At 37.3% G+C, this 12421-nt stretch overlaps 1 protein-coding gene across 22 annotated transcripts in view; it reads right to left on the bottom strand.

Moving 5' to 3' along the window:
- R3HDM1 (R3H domain containing 1) overlaps window positions 1-12421 on the bottom strand; it is an 86590-nt gene that overhangs the window by 48297 nt on the left and 25872 nt on the right. For 21 of the 22 annotated variants that reach the window (XM_026088934.1, XM_026088936.1, XM_026088932.1 and 18 more), the window contains 2 exons: window positions 7498-7706; window positions 6399-6609 (listed from right to left, as the gene is read on the bottom strand). In XM_026088934.1, coding sequence (XP_025944719.1) covers window positions 6399-6569 — 171 coding nt within the window. In that variant the 5' untranslated portion in view covers window positions 6570-6609; window positions 7498-7706. Of the gene's footprint in view, window positions 1-6258; window positions 6297-6398; window positions 6610-7497; window positions 7707-12421 lie in introns of those variants that run through there. The other variant, XM_026088953.1, reaches the window with a different exon arrangement.

Genomic DNA, 12421 nt, shown 5'->3' with positions numbered 1-12421 from the left:
TTATCTTCCTGCTTCCAAAAATGCAACAAGTCAGTCAAGGGAAGATTATCTTTTTTGTACTTCTACCTCTATACTACTTTATTAGTTTTCTTTAACTCTATTTTTTTTTGTTTTAATCAAAATTTTACACACCTCTACTCACCACTCTACACTTGCTGGCTGGCTATACCAGCCGGTTCCGTTACCTCTCCATTTAGGCAGCTCCCAAGTGTCTATTCAAAACACCTAACCTAAAGTGAAGGGTTCTAGCAAGTCAAGGCAGAAGAACAGCTATTTCTCTCATTTTCCTCAAGTCTCAAATGTCTTTTTCAAAAGTTGTTCCAGCTAAGCTGAAGAATAGCAGAAGGAAAGCTTATTTAAGTACTATCTGTTTCACTACTGAACAGGAATTTAGCTAGCAGAACTAAAAACCAACTGAATTGGTCATCAGTTTTCTAAAGCAAGCTTGCTGAAGTTTTGAGCAGCAAAGATACTCCAACTGTTCTCATACTTGGAGCAAGACAGAGCATTTGTGTTTCACTGGCATCAGCGAAGCGTTTTTTCCCTTCAATCATCTATGCTGGAAGCATACATTGTATATTGAAAACTGACAATTTGCATACCCTTGGCAAAGTTTCTATTATACCAAGTTATTGAACTTTCCAGAACTGGACCATTTCCCAGCCTCTATCAATTACTCCAGCAATCAACCAGCTTAGGTGGGTTCAAACTAAGCAGTCTAAACTTAATATCAATGGGCACTGCCAGTGCAGTCCTCAGTTCACTGTCTAAACAACAGGCAGAGGTGCCTACAACAGGGCAATTGTTAACAATCAATATTTCATTTATTTTTAGATGAATGATGACAAAAAAAAAAAAAAAAAAACTAAAACAAAAAACAACACAGCACATATCTCCTCCTCGTCTTACCTCAGTAAAGTCTCCTGAACCTATTGCAGCCAAAAATCAAAGTGTATTTTATTATGCCAGATAAAGTGAAGCATGTGTCTCAAAATATAATTGATACATTAAAACTGAAGTGAATCTAGTTTCTAACCTGAATTCTTTGCAAGAATGTTTAAAATAAATGCCATTTTGAGATTTCAATCATAACAGCACAAGCTTGGCAGTACATTCCTTTAAAATGTTTTATCTACACTATATCCCATCTTTCATTTTGGATACACAATTACAGTTGTGTTTCCAGTTTGAAAAGCCAGTCCAACTGATACTACCAATCACGCTGCACTTCTGACTTCTTATGATAGGTGTTTGCAACCTATGAGGAAAATGTTAGTTAAAGCACCATAGGGTATTCAGGGCAGACACCTAAGGTATTTGAACACTAGGCTGCTATCTTTCACAAGCGCCTGGCAATTTTTAGGGACCCAATACATCAATGCCATGGGGAGAGTTGGGGGGTAGAGCATGGTAGGATGGAGATTCTCCCCTGATTGAAATGTATCAAGTCTCAGAGTTACACACAAGATAAATACCATCCCAGCCACTGTAACTAGCAAGGAACTTCAACTTTCTTATGCCCTGTAAAACAATTACTATTAATTCTTTGACAGGCCCAAGCTCCTTGTTTTCCTACCAACTGGATGACTTTAAGGATGTCAAAACAGGAAATATAAGCCCCCCAAACCAGCTGTAATTTGGAGGATAAGCCCCAACGTACCTTACTGAGAGGTAGAAGCACTGGACCAGACCCAGTACAGCTGGGTATAGCTAAAAGACTGACTAAAACCAAGTCAGGCATACCAGAGCAAACTCAGCAGTGGGAAAGGTTACTGCATATAGTTCTGAAACATTGTTTGGACATTTCAGAGCATAGATACGACAGACCTGAATAAAGAATGTTATAAGGACTTTTAGCTTTTCACCTCTCTGCTAAATTAACTGAATTCAAAATTGAGACCTAAAGGCTAGAGTCCTAACAACCATAGCTTTGTAACATTGTAGAAAAGAACTGCTGCAGGGAACTCAACCGAGGAGTACAAAAAGCAAACAAAGGTTTGTGCTAATATGGGGAGACGAAATGAGTAGAGACATCTAGTTGCTGGGAGAAAGTCCGTTTCATCTAATTCCTCCAAAGGACTAGGATATCTGCTTAATTATCATAAATCCAAAACAGAATGATAACCACTCAATACAACATTTGCCTTGCCCATATCATACAACAGGTATGTAAAGTCCTGTGTTCATGTATCACACGGCCTCTGTCATCTTGTGATACTTTTTTCTTCTGCTCTCCACAGCTTGCTAGGGCTTTTCCTGATATGCAGCGATATGCAGCTTCCCTTCTCCTAATCTTTTACTGCTTTGACAATCATTATCCCATCAAGAATCTCATATCCCCTTAGTAGTTATTTTTTACAGCAGAGATGTCTGAGTACTTAAACTCCCCGTCCACCCGCAATGTAGTGCACAGATTATAGGGTAAGGACAAAGCTGTCTTTTCTGGAATAAATATACCATGAACTATTAAGGGGTTTTTTTTTGTTTGTTTAAAAAGGTGGCCAATAGTGAAGTTAGATTTAAAACTAAAGAAAGCTAATAAGGTTGAATCAGTGAAACATCCAGTCATTACAAATAATATTTATTACCTTTCTGGCTGAAAAAAAAAGTATGTTTACATACTGGAAGTTTATTACAACATTAAGAAATATAATTAAATCATCTTACTACTCTGAAATAGGTTACCAGCATTTTTGACCCCATACAGAATTCTTAAAATAGTTCTGAACTAAAAATATTCTCACTGCAAACATCTGTATTTACACAAGCAATGATTAGACAAGCCATTTTCAGGATTCTTAATACTGAATAAAAAGCACTATCATGTGACTTAAACCCAGGCTGTTGATTTATTTTTAGTATTTCTTGACATGCTAACTCTGTAACAGCAGACCTTATGGAGGATGAGGCATTGCCTGTCCTGTCACCAGCTGATAAAGTCAGATACCTTAGACTTGGTGAACTGACTAATTCAGAATTAGTATGCCATCATATAATGTGGATAAGCTTAACAGGTGGGTGATCTTGAGGCTCACAGATCAGGCAATAGTGACTGATGAACCATTTTGATCACAAAACCTACCACAGTGCAATCCATGCACTTCTATAAGAGTAATTTTCATATTAGTGCCTCTCATTTCCAATCTCATTTAAATGCTACTTGAGGGTCACTTCAAAATATGACAATTCAAAATATTTCCTTAATGATCTTCTCTGTATCAGTTATATTACACTCACACTATTTTTCTCATTTACATAGTACCTCCAAAAACACGTAAAACAGCAAACAGGTTACTAATGCACCACATCAAAATAATCTGGAATTTAGATCTGAAGAAATACTTCAAACTATCATGACCAGGTTCTGAAACTGAGGAGATCCTGACATACCTGACGTCAATCAATGACAGGTTTAGACAGAGGAATGACCACAGCCAATTTATTAGTAGGGGGTAAAGAAGTTAAGTCGCAACTTGCAAGACAAGTGATATCTGTATTCAGAATTATTATTGTGGTTTGTCTATAGATATGAAACCTACTGAGCAGTTATGCCAGCTACTAGCTAGGAAAAAAAAAAAAACCCAAAACAAAATCCCCACAGAATCACACAACACCAACACTCCCCCATGCTCTGAAATGTTCATTTAGCAAACAAAAGAACACACCTAATTCCAATAACCTTCTGGTAGCCTTCTGTAACATTTCTCAATGAATCTTTTGCTATTTTCCCCTGTTATTACAGTAACATTTAATTTGCAATTGAATGAAAAAACTAGTACGTATGGTGAGATGTCTCTAGTCAAACTATTTAATAATTTGTTAATTAAAAACGAACTTGCTGACTCCTCCACCCTTCCTGACTATTATCCAAAGTTTTGTTTAGCATGCTCACACTAAAGTTATTTGTTTTGTATTTTAGCAGAAGATATGCTTTCAATGAAAAAGCCTCAAACATATGACATACACGTATTTGCACTAGGAGTTATCACAGTGCACTTTCACAGACTTCGATTACATACAGTTCCAAAGGGTTTTTGTTAGCAAGGTTCATCCTGTAAATTACTCTCCTTCTACCATTTAAGAAATCAAGATCTTCAGACTATAAACTTAGTTTTTAATTGTACTGCTCATGTAACAGTAACGTTCTGGTTATGACTGGGACTTCTGGATGCTACATTTATATCAACTTTCCATGAAAAAAGACAGTAAAGCTGTGTGAATCAGAAAGCCTTTTTATTACACAGCTGCACAATTTGTAGTGCATACAGCAGATAATTATTTCAGCCACCAGCTGTTACTCTTGCACAAGACCAAAACCAACCAACACCCCCCTGCCAAATAAACCAAAGTCCCACAACCACTGACCAGCAAAAAAGCGTTGCTGTTGCATTTCTCTGGACTAGGCCTGAACATACAAAACCAACTGTTTTTAGGAAGGCAAAACCTGCCACTTGAGTTTCAGAAGTTTCTACATTACATCTCTTCTTTTCTTTCCCACTTTCAGTGAAAAAAGAGAAAGCAAATGAGATTTTTCCAAGTTACTGAGTTGTGTGAAATCAAGTTTTTGGTTTTTTTTTTCCCCTTAACTAACTTCTGGGACATCCAACTGATAATGAGAAATAGCAGTTTACCTGTAACAGCTACCAACTCTTCAGCAGCAGTTTTCTCTCATGTATTATAGGAGAATTATTTCATTTTTAAGGATTCTATTTTTTTCATAAAATTATTTTTTACACTGATGTCAGCCTTAATAAAGCCAGCAGATATTAAAGTGTAAAACTGTATTGTTTTTGGTGTTCTACAAAATTTATTTGGAAGCATTTTACTCTAGAAAATAAAAAACTTTCTTCAGGCAGCAGAATATTCAATTGTTAGTCAGGAACAAACTACTCCCAAAACAACTTTTTACTCAGTTCTCAGTGGCAACAGTCCAGCAAGCTACTGTCCTGTTCTTACAGCTCACAAGAGAATACTGCTATACTCAATATCTGGATCAGGATTTTTATCAGAAAATCGTTTATTTATTATTAACCCCCAGAAGACACACACACACAAAATTTCTATTAAAAGCTAATTTCTTGACAACCACAAGCTACCGTGCTTTCTTTTAGGTACCGGCCCCCTTTTCTAGGCTGTGCCAGAAAAATTCCATTGCTTTCCTTAACTCCTCAACTCAGCTAGGACACTTAGACGCCCATCTTTAATTACCAAGTGGGCAGCCTCAGCCAGGAGGTAGCCAGCCAGCCCCACGTGCAACCGCCTTTAAAAACCACCCATCCTTTAGCACTCCTGAGCACAAACACTAACTTTGTAACTAAATCTCTGAAGTATTAAATATGCTGCCATAAACACTTAACCCATCCATGTGGGTGTGCTCTCCTTTAACACAAGAGGTCTTGATACATTATCTTTTTTCCTCTTCCACTTAAAAGTTGACGCCACAATTTCTTTTTGGTACTTTTCCCTTCCACCTTACAAAGCCTGGCCATTCATAAGCACCTACTCTTCACACTGGCCTATGCATGAAGCCTGCCTAAGCCTTCTGACCTGATAAATCATGTACCAAAACTGTTAAATAGTGGAGAATTGGGGAAAAGGGAGGCTATAGGAATAGTAGTTCACAGCCAAGACGGGCCGATAGCTCACTGGCTCGCTCCACCATTAATGCAGGTGGGGAAGGCTGGACCTCCTGCTGGTAGCCGGGGCAGGACCCAGACCTACCAGCCTCAAGAGCTCTGCTGAAACTTGATTCCTCTGGCTCCTGGGAATTTGGATTACCTACATCTGACTCCTTAAGCATTATGTGATATAGTCCCGCCATAAAAGCTACACCAAACCACCTGTAAGTGCACAGAGCTCAAAAGCCCTATACTGGTCGCCCCTACTCAAGGCAGAAGTGTTGAGCTGTGCTGTAGCACTTGGTTCATACAAGCAACACTCGACACTCCTGCGTTTTGACCAAACTGTACTGTTACTACACAGTGTATCTTAACACAGTCAAGTCTCCAAAACTCAGTCATGATTCAGCAACAGCAAAATAAAGAAAACCTGAGATGCTGATTTTTTTCCTTATTCTGCTACAGTAGAAAAGACTCAACATACGCACCCAAGAAAACACAAGCAAGGGCAAATGGTTTGGTTCCCATGAAAACTGTTCATCTGCCTCAAACAACTTAAGAAAACCACCTGACCTTCACATTTACATATGAATAAAAACAGTAGAGTGGGGTAAAAGAGGAAAGAGAAAGCAATAATCACCCTACTTGCTTCCCAAACACTGGTCAAGTTTTCCAGGTCTGTATCAAAAAAACATGCAAGAAGATCATGAGAAAGGAGAAACACAAGAAACATTAATTTAACATAATATAATAGTGAAAAATAAGAGAAAAGATTCTTACCGGCATATCGTTTTTGCTGTCAGGACAATTTTCATCCTTATCTGCTTGAATTTGCTCCTGACTTTCTGATTTTATAAGGTTTTCAACTGGGTCTGTATCTTTAAATTCAGCTTCTGGACCTTTCATTGCATCAGTTTCATCTTTTACCATAACAATATCAGACATCCTCATTAGAAAAGATTATTTTAAAATTCTACAAGAAATATGGAGCCTTTAAGAGGACAAAGAAAAAGAGGCGTGACTGAATAGTTTTAAATTCATTCAAAAGTATTTACACACATACACAACTACCCATAATAAACATGATTTTGCTGCCATGACAATTCCCCTTCCCAGTATATTACTTTTTGCCGTCTTGTATCACAGTGAGTGAGGGGTCATTTTCTCTTTCACCGTGTTTATCAAGAGGCTTATGCAACTGAGGTCTATACAAGAGAAATAAAAGCTACACTACTGGATAACACTTGCAGATTTCTCCCTCTGTATTAAAAAACACTGGACATTCAGATACTCTAATCAAACTCGGTTCCAACAAAATCTAGGGAATTTTTTTCATTCTAAAAGGGAGAGGGAATTACATATAAGTTTATTTTAAAAGGTTTGAGAATAAGTAGATGAGTCACAATGCACTAAGTGTACAAACATTTATGAATTCAATGAAACCTTTTAAGTTTCCTAATTCCCAGGTAACACCTTGGCAAGTTAATGACTGCAGGAACCCCCTTACATACTGAATGTAATGAGACTAGTCCTGGTAAAATTAAGCACTCAAGTAAAGCAATGAAGAAGCAAGATAGCTTTGGCAATTACCGTAATAAAAAAAAAAAAAAATTTTAAGAGAGAGAGCTCTGTAATAATTAAAGCTGTAACAGACCCATTCACATTTTCCTATATATATATATTCATATATATATATATACATACACACACAAAGAAAATTTACTGTCATTACTCAGTTGCAGTGCAAGATGTGAAAACAAGATCTTCCTAATTCTTAGACAAAATAAAGATGACAACTAAAACTTGAATGCTTAAGCTCCTTCATTAATAAAAATGATCAAATAACATTATGGAAAAGTCCAAGTATCTGAATTATTACCTGATCTGTTCTACAGTTTGGGGATTGTGGTCTCCCACAAAAATAAAATAAAATAATCCAAAGTTGCTTTTCACAGTTGTGAACCAAGATGTCAGTTGTAATGAACCATCTGGAATCTGGCAGGAGGAGTCCCATGTCCTTATCCCTGGTGTAGAGTCCTGGACAGAACTATATTGTCTTGAGTCATCAATAACATCCCTTTCAAATGCCTAAAGAAAAAAAAAAAAAAGAAGGAAATGCATGATACTTTTTTTTTTGGGGGGGGGGGGGAGAAAAATGGCCTTGAATAGACATTTAAAGGAAAAAGCAGCATAGAATAAATCAGCACTTGCAGCATTTGTAATATTTATTCACTGCTTTTTGTTCTTTCATTCTTCTTGCTTTAACTAGCAGCAGCAGTAATGTTCTTCACAGGCTTCTAAGATATTTCTGTATTACAAAGTTAACAAGTAGTCATAATAAACATTTTGTTGGCATTCCTAAGTGATACTCTGTTTCTATAAGCAAACGGGTATCTTCCAGAGTAGTCTGAAAAGAGTTTGAAATAAGAAGAACAGCAGGCATGAAGGAGTAACTGCCCGTTAAAGCTCACGAAACTATATTGGTGTAACAGCAACTTCCTCTGTTAATGATCTAGAAACACAATACATAATCCATGCTTTGAGGCAAATTATGTTATAGAAGACATTTTTATTTTATTCAAGTGAAGTAATTGTCCTCAAGTGAGGATTTGCAAATATCTAGAAAAGCATGAATGTTCCATCCTCCCTCTTTTCCAGATTTGCTTTCCTAAGAAATAATATCACCACCCACAAGGAAGCATGTATTTGAAGTGGTAGGCAACAACATCTAATACAAGCAAAACGTAAACCATGAACATAGCAAAAATATTCTAAAGCAAAGAGCACAAGTAACTTTATCTTTTAAACCTGTGAAAGACAGGTTTAAAAAAAACCAGCAGAAATCTTTTGCATTCCCACTTTTCTGGCAACTAGTGAGGGGCTTACGACAAATAGTGCAAGTGATGTGTGTTACAGTAAACACCAAGAATACCTTCTGTCTCCCCAGCTGACCTACTTAATTTTCATGTGATCAATATGATGATTAGAATGATTTCAGGAAAACAAACAAAAAATGAATAACAGTTGTGTGAAATGAAAGTAAGCAGTAATGGAGACATTTATTCAGCAGTTATATATAAAATTTTGATCAACGTAGGTAAAGAAGTAACACTGAATTATTTGCTTTTAAAATGAATTTAGGAGTTGCCCTGCATGCAGAGAGAATGGATGGACAAGTCCTACAGGATCCTGAATGTCCCCCAAAAGCTGCATCTTAGCTCAAAAGAATTTGAAAGCATTTAAGTATTCTGCAGTATGTGGTCACTAGAAAACAAATTAATATCAAAATTACAAGGCTAGGCTCTGACAGTGCCCAACATTTTATCAGTTTAATGTTTTGTGAATGTAATAATTTTATAATGCATTTAATATAAAATAACTTAACAAAAAACTCGTTATCTAACACTGACTTTGCATTACAAGAGAAAAAAAATATACATACATCCCACTTCAGTGAATACCCAAAGAACTGAAGATGGGAAGTAGGATGTGCAAAGAAACAAAAGAAAGCCAAAACCAACCAAACAAAAACCTTCCCTGACATAATATATTTTCTTATGTTCTCTACATTACGCAACAGTAAATAATACCAACAGCTTATATGCAAAGTGCTTTGTTTACACATAAAGACCCCTAGCTGGAAGACAACAGCTGTTAAAACAGCACAAAGCAACACTCCAGAAGATATATGTACATAAGGAATGAAATATTGAATCCAAAAGAAAATTGCAGAAGAGTTTTGGGTAGGAAAAACTTGAAATTATCCTTTCAATATGGATGTGTGGCAGTTAACACCATGTTAAGTGCTAAGAGATCTTTATTCATCAGAAATGAAGCATGAAGTAGATTTCCTTCAAAACCCAACAGTAGAGGTTCAGCTGATTTTAATAAGGGGGACATGATATCTCTGCCCTAAAATTATCCCAAAAGTTGTAAGGACTGGATTTGAATATTGAGAGGTAGAACATTAGAAAGCCACAGGAGGACAGCTGCACTGATTACTTGCCTGGATTAAAAGCATAGCAACAGGTCTCACCAAAAGGGCTTCCAGGGTTAGCATCCTTTATTGGTGACAGCTAGAGACACCTGCTTTAACAGGCAGGAAGGACAATGACATCTGTTGCAAGACTTCTGTTCAGACAGCAGGTAAAGGAAGAAGACAACATGTCATATTTATGTTCTTTAACCTTTGGGATTGCTGTCCCTATCTAAATACTTATTGCTGAAATGTACATGTTTCCTCTTCATCATTTTGCTAACACTATACCACCACCAATCATGCTCAATTCTCTCTTTCTGGAAAGTGATAATTGCTTTATCTATGCAACTATTCTGAACCTGCCCCAATTCAGAGGGAAAACTTATTAGCAGCTAAGAATTGACAGTCTACTGCTAGGTAGACTTACACTTTTCAGTCAGAAGATGATAAAAACTGTCAATGCTGTGCTCTTATTGCTTTCTTTTCTACAACCCAAAGGAGAAGTGATAAAAAACAGGAAAACATCAAGCAAGGACACTACTGAATTTTTTGACAGAAGCCTCCTAAATCATGACACATGAAAAACCACTGGATGCTTTGTTTCAATTTCCAACTTGAAAAATCATCATTTGCAAACCCAGTAAATTGACTTGTAATGAGTGAGGATATTTCTGGGAATAGGATCTACTCAACTTAATCCAATTTCTGTAATAAGCATCAAGACTTACATCTCCCTCGTTAGGCAATGTAGATGGAGATAGGAAGCTTTGCTCTGCCTATGATGGAAGAAATCGATTCTTTTTCTTTTAAGGAGAACGCAAAAAACAGAAGGTGATTTTTCTTTCTTTGTTAAAGCTATTATTGATACCATTGTTCTGGAAAAGATCTCAGGAACAGCTGTCAAAATAACAGGTATCAATCAAACTCAGGGCAGGAAATCGGATTAGAAGGGTGGGGGTGGAAATCTACATTCAACACAAAGCAGAAACTGTCAATGAGAAGGTAAGATGAGAATATATTTCTAAGAGGCTTCTGTTCACCAGATATTTGAACAGATTCTTGCACAGGTCTAAACAGCATCCCTTGCTCTGGGCAATATTCATCACCTCATTTTTACTGGAGTTGTAAGTATTTTACCCCCTAACCTGACAGTCAAAAAATCACAGTCAGTGCTAAATTTCAAAACCAGTCTTGTTGCAAGTCATTCAGAAATCGCCAAACGGTATGCAGCAGTGTATCTTGTCTCAGCCCCCAAGATTTGATCTACGTACTTGTAAAGCTGTACTTCTCTTTAGAAATTGCTTTAACTTTATTATCCTAGCAGCACAGGCTGAAACTCGATTATCCATCTGTACTCTTCCCGAAACCAAAACCCTCAAGCTTATGTGAAACAATATGGAGAAAGCCAAACCTGCTGTACTGTATATCTACATTAGTGTTACAAAAAGAAAGCATAAAGACAATTAATGTATTAAAATTTGAAGCCAGAAGCAGCAGTATTCTGAGCTGTCTATCCCAGCACCAGAAAGCCCCAGCCACTGGAGAGACAGCTGAAAGCCAAAATTAAGAGGAAGCTGGGGTGGGGGGGAATTAGGGCACAGAGACAGGCAAGTCTGGTATTTGCCCCCAGCTTTTTACATATGTATATTTGTAATTGTATTATTCTGTTATATGTTTGCTATATATTTTCCATGTGTCATTTGCTAAATATGAGAAGAGACACACACTCCATAACTGATTCTCTGTGGTGGCTGTAGGTCTCCTGTAAGTGTCTACAACACTTGGCACTTTGAAAGGCATAGAGCCTAGAACTTCAGTAGAAAAGCAGTCCTAGGGAGATGAACAGAGGATGCAATACAAAAGACTTCTGTTCAGAAATCAGAAATCCTCAAATTACAATAACAAGAACCACCTTCACCATCGGATTCAGTAAAGAGGCTGGGCATGTGCTCAAAACTTAGTTTGGAGAGAGCTGAAGACAGATTATATTAATCTAATGGAAGATACTGCCAATTAGATATTTTTCTTGTTGCTTTGCTTTTGCTACAAATTTCTTCTGAATTCCCTAATTCTGCTAGCTTTTAGTCAGACAGCTGACTTTCCTCTGCTTAAAAGAAAGACCCTTTTACACACATATACATGCTCAGAGGAATCACACTGGTAGGTCATTATTTTCTGTACTATCCACACTGTATTCCATGAAACTGAGAAGAATCAATGTTGGTTTTACCAATTTTATTCTCTTTGAAGCAGGATTATAAGGATAATCCTTAGAGATGAAGCATCAGGAAGGGTGGGGGGGAATGGCTTAAAGAGTGTTCTGCACTAAACAACAATTACCTTTCCTACAAAAAGATTTAGACTAGTATTATACTCACCAGAAACTGTACTGTCTTCTTGAGGGGAATCCACATATACCAAATTCACCTGATTTTCCTTTGGGAGACCTGAGCTTTGTGTAGGATCTATGATATTTCAGAAAGTCTGTTAAAGAACTAACTACATGAGAAAAAAAGGCTGGCCTTATAAGCTGCTTACCATAACCTATACGGCAGCTTCATGCAGTACCCCCCTCCACAGCCTCAGTGGAAGAGCTGATTTCCGAGTACAGCAAAGTCTCTGGCAGCCTCTCTTGCCTTAGCCCTAGTGTACTGGTGATGCAAGCCTTCTTTAGACGGGGAAATGCTAACTCCTTTCTGTGGGTTTTTTTTGCTGTTTTTTTTTTTTTTTTCCTTTGAGAAAGGATAGGACCCTCCCCTGGAGGGGCCAGGGGGAGGACTTTGAAGACTCTCACATAAAGGACTTACCACCACAAGAGCTTTTC

This window comes from Apteryx rowi, unplaced genomic scaffold (genome assembly GCF_003343035.1).
Source record: "Apteryx rowi isolate R43461 unplaced genomic scaffold, aptRow1 scaffold_8, whole genome shotgun sequence".
Classification (NCBI taxonomy): domain Eukaryota; kingdom Metazoa; phylum Chordata; class Aves; order Apterygiformes; family Apterygidae; genus Apteryx; species Apteryx rowi.
The sequence above is the reverse complement of the archived record's forward strand: the minus strand, read 5'-3'. Positions and strand labels throughout refer to the sequence as shown.